The sequence below is a fragment of the Vidua chalybeata genome, chromosome 9 (genome assembly GCF_026979565.1).
Source record: "Vidua chalybeata isolate OUT-0048 chromosome 9, bVidCha1 merged haplotype, whole genome shotgun sequence".
Taxonomy (NCBI): domain Eukaryota; kingdom Metazoa; phylum Chordata; class Aves; order Passeriformes; family Viduidae; genus Vidua; species Vidua chalybeata.
The window spans coordinates 462,369-480,034 of NC_071538.1; the positions used below are offsets into that span (position 1 = coordinate 462,369).

At 47.4% G+C, this 17,666-nt stretch overlaps 1 protein-coding gene across 3 annotated transcripts in view; it reads left to right on the plus strand.

Moving 5' to 3' along the window:
* The window catches only part of ATF6 (activating transcription factor 6), a 75,032-nt gene extending 57,537 nt beyond the window's left edge, over window positions 1-17,495 (plus strand). For all 3 annotated transcript variants that reach the window (XM_053950779.1, XM_053950778.1, XM_053950780.1), the window contains one exon: window positions 15,326-17,495. In XM_053950779.1, coding sequence (XP_053806754.1) covers window positions 15,326-15,534 — 209 coding nt within the window. In that variant the 3' untranslated portion in view covers window positions 15,535-17,495. The remainder of the gene's footprint in view (window positions 1-15,325) is intronic.
* Window positions 17,496-17,666: the final 171 nt, after the last annotated feature.

Genomic DNA, 17,666 nt, shown 5'->3' on the forward strand with positions numbered 1-17,666 from the left:
AATCAGTTCAGGCTTTCAGCATTTTGATAATTGCACTTTCCCATGCAGTGCAGCTGAGTGTGATAATCTGTACAGCTGTCCTAGGGGAATTTTTATTAGATGTATCAGAATTATTTTTGGCATTTATCTGCCCAAAACTCCCTTTTTATGTCTATTACAAAAATCCTTTTTGGCTGACCTGAATTATCACATGCAAGTGGGCACTTTATCACTGAAGTAAAAACACTGTTTCTAAATTACAAATTATTTCTTCTTAACATTTTACTGAGTCCTGTTTTTACTTGAAATAACTTTTCATTTGTTGGAGTAAATATAATTTGGAAAATATGCATCAGAATCCAGTGACAAATCTTATCCATAAATAATGAAACATTGTGAAATTATATTTTCATCAGTTCCTCAGGATTTTTTCTTTGGAACATCAGCATAATCCAGGAAATAAAGAAAAATGTCCAGGGATTTGGGCTGAGATGTCGAAACAGATGAGACACAAGAATAGCATTAAGTAAACAACAGCATCAAACACAGATTCCTCTGTGACACCCAGCCAGGTGCTGGGAAAAAAGTTACAAGACACAAAAGAGCCAGTAGGTAACTTGGCTTGATTTTCAATTTGACTATTGATAACCATAGCAAATTATTCCCTAAAATGTTCTGTCTGGAGAAGAACCCATTTCTGTCCTTTGAGAAAATTGCTTCTCCACCCTATTCTGCCTCTGTGGGGCCTGGAGATGATCTGCACAAGCATCTGGGAGTTAGCTGACAACAAAGCTTTCCTCCCAGCTGTCTGCTGCTCTTTTAAGCCCACCTTAATTCTTTGTGCACCTGCAGAGAGTTGGCTGCTGGAAAAGGACAAGTCTCCTTTGGAGAAATTGGCAAAACTTTCCGTGTAAGAACTTGTCCCCTCTTTCCTTGTACCTCAGCCAGACCTCTGTGCAAGAAAGGAAACCTTTTCTACTGCCACTTCCTTGCCCTTTCTTTTTACTGCCACAGCCCTGGCAGAGGAGATGACAGGAATACAAGTGAAGGGGTCTTTGTTTTGAAGCTTTTTCAGAACTTCATCACTTGCTTCTTCACTTGGGGTCTTTTACTGTGTACTAAAGTTTACCCATGACACTGTTTCCAAAGATGAAATACTTGACAGGGCAGTTGAGAGCCAACCCTTTGAACTACTTGGACAGTCTTTTCCCAGCAGACAGTCACCCTTTTCTGGTCACCCTTAGATTGTTCTGGTGCCTTCTGAGGCCCACTAGAGACTGCCTTTAGCTGACCTGAGCCATTCCCACCACTGGCTGCAGGGACAGAGAAGAGTTATGGACAATGAGTACGGAGTTGTCCACTGCTGTCCTACATGGCTCTGCAAGACTGATCTGGCAGTTTTCATGAGTGTACAGAGCAGAGTCAGGGTAACAGCCTGAAGAGTTTTTCTGGGAAGAAGGCGGCAGTCCTTGTGCTGTGAGGTAGTGACAAATGTCAACAGACAATCTTGTAAATGATGTGCACATGCATGTGTGTGCAGTCAATAAGATCGAAGTTTAAAAGGAGATCTTGTACAAGGCAATAGCAGTATGTTACTAATTTTCCAGATCAAAACTTGCTTTCAAATGTTCTGTTGCTCTATGCTGGAAAAGAATAAAAACAGCCATTACCTTGTAACATGCCATGTGCTCCTTCTCATGGTCAGCCTGAATCACCCATGGCCCTCAGAGAGCATTAGGGTAGAACCAGATCCTCACTGTGCAGGTGCACAGAAACATATTTGCCTATTTAAATATGTTTCATATATTAAATATGTTAAATAAGTGTAAGTTTGGTTTTTTTTAAGCATAGGAACTTCTAATACATTGTTACTTGTTAATCCTCCACCTCCTACTCCCTTTTCCTTCTTCCTGCCTGGTCATAGCCCTTTCCAAGCTTGCTGGGCCATCCCCTAGTTCACAGTCAATGCTTGCTGGCAGCTCTTCCTTTTCTGCCTCCCCAGATGCTCTGTCAGCCCTTTGCCCTTGTGCCATGTCCCTGCTGGCTGCTGTCCCATGGCACAGCTCTTCCCCTGGACCCTGCAGCCAGCCATGCCCAATTCTGACCTGCGTCTGCCCAGGGTCAAAGCACCAGCATTTGTGACCACATGCAATGCTCACAGAAAATCTGCCTGATGGTACCTAAGGGCCTCAGCACTGGTAAACCTGGAAGGAAAAACGCAGAACTGGAGAGTCCTAGTCCCACTCTATGTGGTTTTGGAGGCACCATTGGTGTCCCTTCCTGGGAAGTTACTCCAAGAAGAAATATCTTGCAGTTTCTCATGGGAATGAAAATGAACTGCAATCTACAGTCAAACTCAGGCTTTTGTTTTCAAGCAAGTCATGTTTGTTATGCTGGATTGCAGCTATTATTTTAGAAATCTAACTATGTACTTGAGACCAGTTAAGTCTCTGGTAGGTTTCATTCCTAAATTTGCTTTTATTTTAATTCAGAACGTTGTTGGCTCATTACACCAGTTCCAAATTGACATATAGGCGGTGCCTTTCTTGAAGTTTAAGTGAAACCATCTGCCATTAGCCCTCTATTTATTTAACTGCAGCAGGTTTCAACATGGATCTTTGGATCCAAGTGACCTATAGAGAACAGCGTGGCCGAGCCACTCTCTCCACCCTGAGCACAAGTGTTCTGTGTCTGCAGCTCTGCAGCTCTGCAGCCCAGCACAGCCCTGGGACTGCTGCTCCGTGCAGCACACAGGAGTGAGGACAGGCAGTGCCAGAGCGCCAGTTCAGTGTTTGGCCCAAGAAGGCCCTTTCAGGAATGCACTTCTCCCTGGGGTTAGGTGAGGGACTCTCACAGCTTGCACTTGCTCTTGGTAGGAGCAGCTCTAAGTGTCTGTACAGATGTGTACTCACCAGTGAACTTAGCAGCAGCACAGAGACCAAAAAGGCCTTTTTTCTTCTTAGGAGCCCATGCAAAACAGTTCCCTAGATTTGAAAGTCTTTCCATCATTCATTTTCTTTAAACTGGGGGTTGGTGTCTGCGCTCTAGGCCAAAACAAAAGTAAGAGACCTGATGAGAAAGCCCCTGGTGAAATCTAAGGCTCATTTTCTTGGAATTAGCAGCCGTGACAGAGAGAGTTTTGAACTTTTTATAAATATTCTGGATAGGTCCTTAGTCTGATGGAGCCCAGTGGGGCTTGTCTTCAGTCTGCCTTTGAGATAGCTGTTTGTGTGACCCTCCTTAACCTTCTTAAGGAGCCCTCTTCTCCTAAGGGTTGTTTTTTGTCATGAAATCCAACAGCAAAATAACCTCCCAAAGGCAGAAATGGAATGGAGTGCTGAACTTCAGCAGAGTGCATGTGCTCTGTTGTGTTGGCCAATTTCTGATTTGTGACCAGTTCCATCAGCTTTCCTTCTTACCATCCATCATCATACTCATGTAACAGACTTCTGAAATAGTATAAAAAGGTGGTAAACAAATCTAGTGGTTAGGCTTTTTGATCAAAACTGGAACGATTTCTGCCATCAAGCAGCATAATTATTTGCATGCAGCTACGAAAAACTTCCCTTCAACTGACAGCCATGTGCAAGCAAGTCACAGATGTCCCAGGCTGGTAGCAAACTGTCTGTGAAAAATCTGTAAGGCAAACAGAACCGAGATAGGCTGAGGAGAAAAATGAAAACAAAAGCTCTTTGGGAAGTGACAATGGTCTGTAAGTTCCCATGTCTTAGGGTTGAATAAATAAAGTCTTCAACTTCCTCTGCCTTTCAGGATCAAGCAAACAAAAGATGCTGTTTCCTTTTTTCAGGGCAAGAAACAGAATTCACAGTCAGTCATGAAGGAAGGTCTAAAACAAACACGTTTGAACAGCAGCTCCCTTCCCTGAAGGTTACTGCTTGACACGTTGGGAAGCCTCTTTCTCGCTTTGGATAGCTCCAGAGCAGTTTCCAGGAGGGTGATGGTCCCTGCTGTCCATAGCTGTTGTCCCTCATTGTTCTCCCTGTGCCTAAAAGCCAAGTCGTGGTGCCCACGGCTCCCTGTCACAGCTGCTGTCCTTGGCACCAGGCTGGGAAGCTCGTGCCACTCTACCAGGTATAGAGGACACATCTCTTGGCTGCACAAGCATGAGCTATAGAGATACTTCCCTCAGTGTTTCTGCTTTTTATCTGCATTTAACAGAAAGTCCTGAGAACTCAGCATGGCCTTACAAGCTGTAGTGTGTGACCAGAAGGCTCTGGAAGTTGTTCAATGTGGGATTAGAACCTAGATGTGAGATGCAAGAAGGGTGACTGCTAAGGTCTTTCGGGAAAGTCACTGGGAGTCCGTCAAGTTCTCTAAACAGGATGTAGGGAAATACATCTAAGAATGTCTCCAGTGCTGTCATTCCAGTCATTTTGAAACTGCCATTCTTTTGCTTCTTGAGCTGCCAGTTGAGGAATAAAAGTCGTTTGGTGAAGTCTGAGGAAGGAAGAATCAGAGCCATGATTAGACCTCACTGCAGCAGCTGATTCCTGAGCCTGGGCTGGGACAGAGCGAGAGCCTGCAGTGTCCTGTGTGCAGCCATGGCCAAGCACCACTGCTGTGGTTCTCCTGTAATTTAGGAGGATTTGCCGATGTCAGAGATGTACTTCTGCTCCCGTGCTTGTGTAAGGCTGTACTGCAGAGGTCAGGATTGCAGTGATGGCAGAACATTGTTTAACAAAGAATTTTAACAACAGATTTTAGTAATCTTATAAGATGCTGCTGTTCACGTTTCTGTTCTCAAAGTCATGTAGAAGTGCAGTTTGTAAAAACAAAATATTCCCTCAAACTTTCCTACACTTCTTTGAATCAGAATTGATCATTGCCTAGATTAAATCCTAAATAGAAGTTTTCAACTGCTTTTGTTACCTTTGAAAGACTTTCCTCTCCCCAGCCATGTTTGTTAATATGTTGTCTTTGACAGAAAGGAGGAGATTAAATTATTCAAAAAAGTAAGAAAGAAATCATTCAAGAATCTGTGCGCAAAAGTAATGGAATTTGTGTCACTTGAGTTCATGTTTATTTATTTAGACAGGAAACGAACAAGAAATGAAATCATGAAGGCTTATTCCCTAATGACTTTTCATAACGAGCTGTTTACCTAAATTACTAAATGAGTTATCTATTTTTATGCATTCAAAAGAACAGGAAGGTTATTTCAGAGGATCTTCGGTGCCTTTTGCCCCTTAATTAATACAGAAAAGAGTATCTCATGGGTTTTGCTAGAGCAGGCCAAGCCCCAGCATGCCTGGTGCTCCCTGTGCAGACAGGGTGGCTGCTGCAGATGGCATTTTGCTGGGAATGTGCCATTCGCCAAGGGGGCAGAGAATTAGTCATAAATTAATTGGACTTCGTACGTAGTATTTCCAATGCCAGTGTCGAGTCATTACAGCAGATTGGTTTTTCCATAAGAATGACACACTTCTGTAAAAGTCACAAAGTACGATTGAAAGGAAGCCCGTGCCATAGGCTGGCAGCATGGATGCCAGTGTGGAGTTGCAGAGTTGGTTTGAACGGAGCAGGTGTGTGTCTCCTGGATGTTTGTTAGCCCTGCATGCTGGTGCTGCTGTGGATGTGTGCCCTCCCAAGGCTCACCGAGCGCGCTGTGCTGAGAGCTGTGCTGCAAAGCAAAGAGGGAACTTTCACCCCCATCTGTGAGGTTACTGTTGCCATCCTGGCTGTGTTGTGTTATGTGCAGCATGTTGTAATTCTAGCCTCCAGCCCAGCCAATCTGCCTTAATGTATCTTAAAATGTTGTGAATTCAAGATCATATAATTCCTCTTGGTGTGAAATTATAGGTGGCAAACAGTTTTATGTATGTGATACATGGGCCAACTCTGGTAATTCCTTATTTCTGCAGTGATCTGAAGCATAATTATCCATAATGAGCTCACCCCATAAAAAACACGAAAAGCTGCAACAGAGCTGGTAGAGGAGGTTCACATTTATGAGTTCTGTCTTGAGGATATCACTGGAGTAAACCTAGAGACTGGTGAAAACAGAGCAGTCTGAGAGGGCCTGTTTGAGTGTTTGGGTTAGTCTCTAAGGAGACTCCTGCCAGCAGGGCTGGGAGGCTTTTCCCTGCTCCTTAGAACCTGGGTCTGTCCTCCAAGCTGTACTTCCCTCACCTCTTCATGTAGCCCACCTCACCCCTGGTGCTTCCTGCTGTGCTTCCTGGGCATCTTCTGGGCTTGGAAAGTATTTGAAAAACACATCCTGAGTTCCTGAAGGACGTTTTTGCTCATTCCCTACTTCATTAAGTAAATCATCTGTAGGAACGTGACTTCTGTTGATGGAGTAAACAAGTTACCCTTTGTCTCCTTAAAAAGGAAAAAACCCCAGAAGTTTCTCTGTTCGATTTAGTTAAAAAACACCTCATAGGACCTTAAAGACTTCACCTCAAACTTAAGGATAGCTAATTAGACAAAAGCCAAAAAGTCCCGCCTAAGCAATTCACTAGAAAAAGAAGAGAGCAAAAAAAGCAATCGCTTTTGTGAAGTGTTTTAGCAAGAGCAAAAACCTCTTGCCCTGACTCGGTTTTCCTCTGTAAAGAGCTTTTTCGTTTTGCCTTTTATTAAAACTTTTTGTTTCCAACACTGGCACAAGAGCCTGCTTCTTTATACCACCTAAAGTAGCTGAGCTATCAAGGGTATAATGCTTATCTCTGAGAACTTATAAGACCTAGCTTAAGGAGAAAAAGCATTAATCATCTCCCTCCATCCTGCCTGAGTCTGTAGCAGCTGCAGAGGAGCAGGCTGTGCCATATCCCCATGGTCTAGCACAAACACCTTCTGGATGAATGTGGATGAAGAAATTACTGCTGCCCCGGGTGCCCCTCTGCATGGGAAAGGAGGCACTCCTGTATCAGAGTAGGACTGGCACATGAAAGCTGTAAAATGTCCCGTTGCTGTAGCTGGGAGACAGAAATGTTTGCAAGGGCCATCTCTCTCTATGAGCACGCTGCGTTCAGACAGGCTCCGCAGTGCTTTCATCATTACTGACACATGCATTGACCCACAGAAGCTCATGTGCAGGAGAGTGCTCGCCCCACGCAGACAGAAGATGGTGTTAAAATGTGCTTCTACGAGCAAGAGCTGATTGCAGTATCTAAATGACGTAACTTTATGTACCCAAGTTAGACAGGTGGAAAATTTGGCTCACTCTTTGGATAGCGTCCAAACAATAAAAACATTTCAACTGTAAGGGAGTATAGGCTCTCACTGGCCTTCAGTCTTAAATCAGTGACACACTTTAACACCAGGATACAAGTGATACTTGGTGATAGGCGAGGTCCATGTCAATGCAAATGATGCATGTGATGTTGCCTCTTGAAAATAAAAATCATTTAAATTAGTTAATTTAACTAATTTAGTAGTTAAATTATTTTTATCAGTAAGTGCCTGCAACTTGAAATGCCATAGTTCAAAGGTAAGGGCTAAAAAAATAGGAAAACATTAAAGGAAGAACTAGTGGGGTTAAAATGCTGACAAATGAAGATTGATTAAAGATTAAAAGCTCACTGCAAGAATCTTTAAAAGAAGACTAAAAAATACGATGGGCTTAAGTAACACATTAAAGTCAATCCATAGAAGTAAGAAGATAACTTTTAAACAATGGACATTGTAGCCAAATGAGAGAATAGGAAAAAAGAAAGAGGATAGTTTCTGGCAGACTAAATGTCAAACCATAAGAAGTTAAGCCAGAAAAAGATACTGAGCAACAGCATGCCTGAGGCATAAAATAAATAGTAAAAATATTTTTCAGAGGAAGCCTGCCAGGGAATCTCTAGTGTCTGTGGAGGACCAAGGTGTAAAGGAGTACTTAAAGTGGAAGTCAGCATTGCTGAAGGAAGGAGTAAAGTGTTCTTGTGCTGGTAGTAACCGCTGAGTCTGTATAAATATCAGGCGGGTGACAAATAAGGCAAACTTTTAAAAATGGCTTCAACCGAAGTCTCAGTTTTGCACCAGTGGGCAGATGCTGTGAGAGTTGAGTGTGTCCTGGCACATGCAACAGCTTGGGAAGAGCACAGCTCCTGCAGCGGAAAGTCCTACCTTAGTGCTCCATTGGAGGCCCCAGAGGGAGAGTGAGTGAGGATAAGGATGATCCCTTCAGCACAGCAACATACTGTGTCCAAAGACCTCGGAAAAAGATGGTTCTTTGAATGTGCTGAAAGGAAGCAAGCTTTTGTGAGACAAGGGGGAAGGTTCACTCACGGATTAGTGTTTTTCTAAAAGGTGGAAACAGACGGTCTCATTTTGCAGTGAAGGGATTGTTACCAGTAGGTTCATACACAGGTCTGTGCTGGGGAGATGCCATGGCTCCCAGTCCCTGCTGCACTCAGAGGGTGCAGTGCCCTGGTCCTGGGACAAGCCCTGCAGCCCTAGTTCTTGAAAGAAGCCTTTGCTGGAATGCCTTTCTGGGCTACTCTCCTGTGTGCAGTTTTATGTCTTGTAAAGTGGGTAGGTCTGGATTTGCAGGCAGTGTGGGAAGTTTGTTTATCCTTTTAGTGCCTCCCATGTGGGCATGGGATGGTTCTGACTAAGAGCATTGCTCTTCCTCTAGCCTCTTTCCTTCACTCCCAAGAGTTTTCTGTGCAGCAGAACTCCTTACTCTTGTCTTTCTTTTCTCTTTGTGTTTTTGCCTCTTGTCATTAGCATTGTCACAGATGGTTAGGTTTTAAATAGGGTCATCCTGCAGCAATGCTACCCTGCCAACAACACGCATATACACAGCCAGAGCTGTCAAAAATGTCTCTGTTTTTCTGAGAAATACATCATCTGAGGGAGTTTTAAATCAAGTGCCTGCAAGGGTCAACACTGGTGAGTCTGGTCTTCTCTTCCTTCTCTTCTCTTCCTGACCATTGGCTCCCTCTCAAAACAAGAGCAATCACACCAAGTCTGCACTGGGCCATCTCCTCAGTAGCTCATGTTCCTTCTCTTAGAGGGAAGTGATGCAGCATGAAAGGAGATTGAAAAGGGAGGTAGGCAATCCAGTGGGACATGGTCCCTGGGAAGAGCCAACTTTCCTTCCCTCTCCCTGAGATCTCCCAGTCTAGAGCAGGTACTGCAAAGCACGAGCTGGCACAGATTGGCCACTGACCGCATTGCTCACAGGTGCTGCTGGCCTCTTCCAGAAACCACACAGTGGTGTAAGCTGAGGGCAGGTGATGCTCCTCACCCACAGCCAGTGCCAGTCTCTCTGGTGGCTCCATTATTTACTTCAGAGACCACTGAGAGCTTGTTGCCTCTGGTTCTTTTGCTTACCTCTCATGCCTCTGCATATCTCCCTTGGATAATCCCTGACACCACTGGTCCAATGGATTGGGCATGAAGAGAGAGACAGCTCATGGCTTCTCAGGGTGAGTTTGATGGTGTGGATCCAGTGTTTCTGTACTCCTAGAGATGCCTGGTTCACAGCTGGAGAGATGGTAGGAGATCTGGAGACTGAAATGCCAGGATCTCACTTAGTGTGTGCCCGGGACTGAGGACAGCTGAGTTCACAGAGGTGAGGCCACTGCAACTGCTCTGTTTGGAAGCAGTTCCAAGTAGGAATTTGCTTTTAAATAGGGAAGTTATTTGGGTCACACTATAACTTGCTCCCTTGCCTCAAACAATCCTGTCCAACGATCCAATCTGTAAATGTTTTAGCAATCCTGCTGCATTGTTGCAGTGAGCGTATTTTTAGTCTGTAACACTGCTTCATTTATATACTTATTTGGTAGTGTATACCAACCCTTCAGATGGAAACATTGTCCAGATGTGCAGGGTAAGACAGTCAGGGCTTCTTAACAGAGATGAGATGGAAGATTGCTGCAGTGACAACGTGGAGAGAGCCCCGTGAGTTATGTGTGGGGACAGCTGCCACCCTTCAGCAGGCCAGTGCAGCAGAGTGCAGCTGGTGCCTTCAGCTCCTGAAGCTCCTGCTTCCTGAGCCCTGCTACCCTAAACATAAGCTCTGGATTGGGCCAGGGCTTATGGCTATAAAAACTATTTAGATAATTAGGTGCTAAATCATTCCTAAAGCTAAACTTTATCATTGTCAGCTTGGTGCAGCTCACACAAAGCACACAGGTGCTGGAACTTGTTAGTGGCTCTTTGAAAGCTGCCCTGGTTTCTGCTGCTGTGAGAGATGGGCCTGCAGAAGGGGCTCCAAGTGTAGATTAGTGCTGACACAGACTGAAAACTTTCTCTTTAGAAGGAATTGTGGAAAGTACAGAATGTGAGTAGCTGTTCAGCAAAGATGGTTTTAATAGAGTTGGTGGGTTTGGATCACCTTGCACAGGGGTGATTCACCGGCTCCTATTTTGACATCAGTTAAACTGGTTCCATGGATAGCAAAGTCACCTTCTGCTCCCCACCCCCCACACACAAGGAGGGCATGATTCTCTCACCTTATTGACAAGGACAGGCAGTTAAAGTAAGGATGGGGCAAGTGATTGCCCTCCCTGTACCTTAGCAGGAGTAAGGACATGTAGTCCAGATCTGTGTGGCTGATAACACCTTAAATGTGTGATCAGTGAGCACAGCAGATACAGAGCCAGGCAGGTTCTGACCATTTTAAAGTCACCTACTCAGAAAGCAACCACTGGGTACTTGGGTTATCTGCTTCAAAGGCAGCTGAGGCCTTAGAAAAGGGCCTGAGGACTGAGGACCTCACTGAATGCTAGAGTATTGGTCCCACTGAGTATTTTTTTTGTAATCCACTGTGATATTGCCCAGAGTAAAGTAAAATTCATAGTTCTGGTAGAATAAGGCTCTATAAATGTACGTATGGCATGAATGCGCCTTCAGAAAGCTGTAAAGCCTTTCCATGGTGTTTGAAACAGTCCCGCGAGCTCAGGTGGCCTTTCAGGGGAGCTCTGTTTCAGTTTCTCTGCAGACACCAGTTTTCACAGTGATCATTTGCTGCAGCAGAGCTTTTTGGGAAAGATAGGAAGGGATAGGTAGGAAAGGATAAATTATCAGAATTACATCTTTAAGACAGATGTGTCCATAGGGCCAAACAGCCTGATATGTGTAAAGTTGAAGTCTGTGGAGACAGCTGACATCACCATTTGTTCTTACTAACTGCAGAACAAAAGTTTCATTGCCTGCCTTTCAAGCCCTCTGCCTGTCTTCTCCCTTTCTCTGAGAGAGTATCTCCCATAGAAGTAGGTGCTCAATCTTGCAGACATTTGAACAGCCAACTGATTGATGGATGTCAGTGCTACCGAAGGAAGGAGGATGATTTTGGGTTTATGGCCTTTTCAGTAATACAGTTTTAAAAATCTAGTGTTTCAAATATGAAGACAATCTTCTATCATCTTCAGTAATTTGTAGCAGTAGTAAATGCCCTTAGCCCTATTTGGTTTTGGTTTGGACCACAGACTTCAGCTTTCATCTGTTGGATCTTGCAACATGATTGTTTTTAGGGGGAGAACAGCACTGGGAATTAGGTTTCTGTTCCCTAGATCAGGCTCATGCTGGGAGTTTCATACAGCCTGCAAGAGCCAGTGAGACTCTTTGGGAAAGTGCAGTCAGAGCTGCAGCGCTTGGCACAATTACCTTTGCTATTAATTTGAAATAGTCAGTCATCTGAAGCATGGCTTTTAAACCTGTTAACAAATAATTAACTGCAGCACAGGCTCTTGGCCCAGCAAGAATGGCTTCTTAAGCCTGAGTCTGCACTGTGTGAAAAACTGTATGTTCTGAACTTCAAAGAGGAGCAATAAATCTATTTATAAATCCAGACACCTCTACAGGAGATCCGTTCCTGTGTTTTCACTGACGTAATCCCACAAAACATCAGTCATAAGTAATTCAGAACAGTAAAGATCACTCCGTGTCAGCTTTGCTCTGGGCCCTTGGGCAGCCCTGTGTAACACACACTGGCAGTGCTGACCTTCCAGCCAGCACCTGAGCAGCAGGCAGCAGCCTGGGGCCATCAGTTCTGCTTCACAGACACCCTGCTACCTGTGCCTCGCTGGGAGGGGTGGTGGCTTTGTGCTCAGGCCAGGGAGTGCAGGCTGGCCTGAGCACTGGTTACATGCTGAGCCCCCCAGGGATCAGCCACACCTGGCTGCTGAGCTCAGTGCTGGGCACAGCCCCTCTGGAAACCCACCTTCTGCCCTACTGGCACCTCCAGATGCTGGTACTGCACAGGAGGGGAAGGAGAGGAAGAAAGCCTGACAAGGCTGTCTTTGAATGATCTGACACAGGAATCACCAGGCAAAATCGTGTGCTTGTTCTGGGGATTAGGTCAGACCGTGGAGTCCAGTGGAGAACCCACAACTCGAGGTGCTGTGTTTGGTCAGGAGCAGGGACTTGCAGCTCACAGAGGGGCAGGGCCAGAGGGACCAGCAGTGAATGCAAGTGTCTGTGGAGCTTTGGTACCCAGGGGCTTGATGGGCAGCTGCTCCTCCAGCCTTTCCTTAAAAGCTCTCCATCATGGAGATCCTCTCATCTCCCCAAGGTACTTTGATCCAGGGCTTGTATTTCATTATCATTAGAAACTTGGTCAAAGTTAAATATGTTTCTCTTGCAGTCGAGCTGTTGTTTCCAATCCTGTCATTCTGTTGGCTTATCCACAGTGATCCTCTGCAGTCCTCAAGGTTTTTCTGTAGTACTTCTGCTCAGCTACGTTTTTACTAATGTTTTCCAGCTCTGGCTGTGGTTGAAATGCATTCTGAAGATTTTGGACAGCTTCTCTCTTTTATCAAAACTGCAGTCGCATCCAATCTAGCCACTCCAAGGTTGTTGGAATCTCTCCAGTTTAGCATCTTCCAGAAATCTTCTTCTAAGTATGCTGTCTATTCCCCATCCAGATCATGAAGCAGTTTAGCAGCATCAAGCTCAGGATGGAGCCGTGTGGAATCATTTTTTGCAATGACAGTCTTTCCAAACAGGGGACTGTGCCAGCTGCACTCAGGTCACGTTTGCCTGTTGTTTTGCTGAGACCATCACATGGGTGTTCACAGAGCATCAGCCCCTCCCTGGGCTGGGATAGGCCGGGTGTCCCAGGGCTGCCACCACTTTCAGACCCCTCCTTAGAATGAAGCTGGTCCAGGTGCCTGGCAGCAGCACCAAGCAGTAATTTCTGTCTTTGAGGAACATCCTACCTCCTCTTCTGTGTCAGTTTGGAGCTAATGGTAATGAGAAAGGCTGCTGGAAATGCCTGTAGTGGGCATTGAGCCATTCCCACTGCTGCCCTCACCCCTGTGAGATCAAAGCCTTTGCAGAGGTTTTCTGCAGCAGTTCAATGCCTTCACCACAAAAAAGGGAAAGAATCAGATGCCAACTTCAAACCTGCCTTCAACTTCTGAGCTAACTCACAGGCCAAGGGCAGGATTTGGGTACTTTTTGTGGATGTCTGTGTGGGGGGTGTGCATCCCCTGTGTGCCTGCTGGCCAGAGAAGCTCACCATGAGCATGATTCCTCCCAGCTCTCGCTGCTGTGGTGGACTCAGAAGACACAGACCCTCTTGCCACAGGGTAGCAGAGCTGTAGCTTACTTAATCCTGGCACACTTTGTTGGGAGGGAGCTGTGTCAGCACAGGGTAAGCAGGATCCCAGCTGGCCAGAATGGGCTGGGCTGGTTCCCCAGTGCCACCCACACAGCACAGCTCCCTGCCTTGCCTGGGCAGTCCTTGGGATTGCTCTTCTCCTCTGTCTTGTGCAATGCCCAGAACTTAATGACAGCCCTCTGTGCTGGCTGCTGCGAATAGTCAGGGAAGCTCACTGCACTACCAAGATGTTTTTCTGGCCCTGGCCACCATCCCATCCCACCTCACCCACTTGTGGCTTTGGAGCACTGTTTCTCACATAGCTGGGGTTCCATCAACTGCAGCATGAGAGCTGAGGAGATGTTTCCAACTTGTGGTGTCACAGGGAGCCCATCTGTGCCCATTTGCTGGCTCCAGGCTCTGTGCCCTTCAGCTTCCCCTTGTGCCCCTCTGCTCCCCTTTCCAGTCCCCTCTCCTCAGTGGCACCAGCAGCCCTGCTCCCTCTGCTGACTCGTCCTGAGCCTGTGGGTGGGAGTTAAGAGCACCTCCAAAGGCAGACAGAAGGGGTGACCTGGAGGGATAGCCTCTGAAAGGGTCCCAGCACCTTATGTCATAGCAGGGCTTTATCAGCAGGGCAGCATCCAGGAGGGGTGGGGTGCTTGTCAGGGGTTTGGGTTAGTGGCACAGAGACTTGCACAGCTGCTTCTGGCCTCAGTCTCTTGGTGGCACATACAGAGCTTTTTTCCATTTCATTTCTTGCAGGTGCAAGCTTTGATTTCCCTTGCAGGCTCTCAGCCCCCTTAGCAAGAGTTTGCTCCTGCTTCTCATTACTATACCAGACATAGTTGATCTAATGGCTTCTACAGGTGGTGTGGGGTACAACAGGGTCCAGCCACAGTCTTCAGCTGTCATCCAGAGTCAGAGTTAATCCAGGAAAACAGTAAAAATTAGTAATGTATATTGCATTCCTCCAGTCCATACGCTTTCCATTAGGTGATCTTCCATCCTCCCGAGCACAGAAAGGAAACTCTGCCAATGGCAGTCTTCTGGCTCTGAAAGGATTGGTCTTGCCTGGAAATCCGATCTCAGCTCTTGCATTCCTGGGCACACTGTCTATGCAGGGAATAGTCTCCCACCTTTAAATCCAGGCAGCAGATGCTAGCCATGTGCACAGCCTGTAAGCCCAGCAGCTCCTGTGACAGCAGATGTCCCAGGCTGGGGGCCACACGGGGGTCCCGTGTGCTGGTCAAGGTCTTCCTGCATCCAGGCCTCTGTCAGGGGAGTGGCCTTGCCCAGTGTCACCACATCACTCAAGTACAACAGCTAGGTCAGGATGGGAATGAGGCACAGTTAATTCTTTTGAGAGATCACATTTTAGGATTTTTTTTTGTTAATAAACTGGTGAAGAAATTCCTCAAGATCCCCAGTGGATCCCCAGAGGGTTACAGAAAGTGAAACATTGAGCTTTCTTAAATAAAGCTTATTTTCAATCACTCCCATGCTTTAGTGGCTCAAGAACAACAGTTCTGTAATGAATGTTACACAGTGCAAACTCTGTCAGTAATGATGTGCAGATGAAGAAGAGGAAATAAAAGACATTAATTTCTAGGTGTGACTGCACATGCTAAGTGTGGTCTGGGCTCTTTGAGGTGTCATGAGCAGTCTGAGGCTCTGCTGTGTGAGATGGAGCTCCATGTGTCCAGCTACAGAAAGGAAGTTCCTCCACTGCAGTTCCTGCTCCAGACAGAAAAAGGTCTGGAAACCTCTGCTTTTAGTGCTGTTGGATCCCTAGCTTGCAGGGCTAACTCTGACCTGGTTTTTTTTTTTGTATCCTTACTTTTGCAGAGAATGTGATCAATGGGCAGGACTACGAGGTGATGATGCAGATTGACTGCGAAGTGATGGACACCAGGATCCTCCACATCAAAAGTTCATCTGTCCCTCCATACCTCCGAGAGCAGCGCAGAAATCACACCGACACCTTCTACAGCTCATCCCCCTCCGTCCCAGAGACGCCCCATGCCCTGAGGGCCATTGTCAAATCCCTGCAGTAGCTCCTGTGGCAGCACACAGGGGAGCACCGGCACGCAGCAGGTCCTGCTGCCAGCCCGAGCCCCTTCCCTGGCAGGTCCTGGGCCTCCTGGCACATGGGCACAGCAGGGACAGCCCCCTTTAGCCCATTCCTGTGCCTGACATTGCCCAATGGCCGCATCCTGCCTGGGGATAATTCAGCTCAGCTGGCTCCTCGCCGGGGACAGGCCTGGGGGTCCCACACAACGTGGGGGACACGGGCCGTCCCCGCTACTTACACGCTGTCCAGAATTATGGGTTGTTTTTCATTTTAGTCCCTGTTGGGCTGCCAGAGGTGGGCTGGTGAGCCAGAGACAATACTGCAGACACCCACACTTGGGATGGGGCCGCTCTCCCTGCAGTGTGCCTGGGCAGCAGGAGGATGTCCAGCTTCAGGTGCTGGGCCTGACCAGACAGCCCCACTCCTCATCATTCCCTCCCAAATCCTGCCTGTGCAGCCTCCCTCAGCAGGAAACCCTGGGGTGCAGCAGTGTGGTGGAGCAGCCCAGCCCAGCCCCCCCCAGAGGGTGCTGGGGCCCCGCACTCACCACTAAAGCACTACAAGCAGAACAACCCCACTGCCCTGGGGCTGGGCTGCCCGATAAGGCACTGCCCACCCCGCACCTGCCTGGCTCTCCAGGATCCTGCTGCTGCCTTCCCCAGCCCACGTGGCTGCACGGCTGAAGGCTTGGCCCAAAGGAAGTTATTTCATGCAGCAGATGCATTTGTAAAGTTTGGTTTTTTTGAGTTTGTTTGTTTTTTTTTTTTCCCTTCCTGGTTTTTATTTGCGTGGGTTTTTTGTGTGTGCTATTTAATACTTTTCACTGCTAACAAATGCCCATGGAGCAGCACTGGCCTTGCTGGGGCAGAGGGGCTGCTTCAGTTCTGTGGGACAGAGCCACAGCACCTTCTCCTGAAGCCACACACCCATCACACACACTCAGCACCACGTACCCCTCTCTGTCTCGCCAGCACAGCCAGCCACTCGCCGGGCAGCGGGGAACGTTCCATTTGCCCCAAACACTGGCCGCAGCCAAGTGCTGCCGTTGCAGAGTGGAGCTCTGTTCACCCATCCTGTGTCTGTCAGCCAGGCCCCAGGCCGGAGCTGGGCCCAGGAGCTCCAGAACACTGGTGCTCAGCTGGGATGAGCCACCAGCAGAGCATCAGCCTTGCATAATGACTTCAGCATGTTGTAACGTTACTTTTTCTCCCCTGTGCAGTTCACAAAGAGGATGATGAGCTTCAGTTTGCCAGCCAGCTGTCTTTCCTTCGTGGTTTGAGCGCTAACTGGCTCACGTGGTGGTTTTAATTATTAATTATTATTATTGTTTTTCGTGTATGTGTGTGGCTGTTAGGAAATACAGGTTGATATGGCAGCAAGACAAACAGCTCCAGAGGCAGTGAGGAGGAGGATGAGGAGCAATACACCCCTCTGAAGTATGTGCCTTGCAACACCTTGGAGAAGCTGTGCCCTTTGCCACCTCCCCGGCACAGGCAGCGCGGGCCCCGTCCTCACGGCACTCGCGCTGCTGGGAGGGAGCTGGGCTTGGCCGGGGTTTGGCTGTGCTGCTCGCACCAGTTCATTTTCCTGGCCTGGCCCCACCTGACTCTGGGCCAGCTCACAACAGTCAGAAATAAAAACCCCAGCGGTGCCCCAGCCAGAGGCACACGGCTCCCCTGCTGCTGTGGGTAGGGGCTGCTGGCTGCTCTGGGGGCATTTGCTGCCAGGGGACTGGGGTGGTGGCTGGGCTTGGTACAGCCTGGCACATTGGGAAGAGCTGCTGGTGAGGGCCGGGGGCTTGGGACTGCTGTGGCACCACATCCTCAGCCAGCACCCCTGGGCTCCGGTGGTGGAGAGCATCTCTTATCCTGTGTAATTCTGTTCTCTGTGTCCCCAGTACAGAAGGCAGTAAAATCCTTCTTTTATTTATTACTAATAACCTCATTTTTGTGCGTGTTAATATTGTTTTCCTTAGGCAAACTACTGGAACACCTGCCCTGGTCTGCCATCTCTTGGGCTCCAGTGTGGCTCTGTTTGGCACAGTGTACCCTGTCTCCTTCCTTGTGCTGGAGAGCAGGTGTCCTACACGAGCTGCTTACCCAGAGCCTGCCAGAG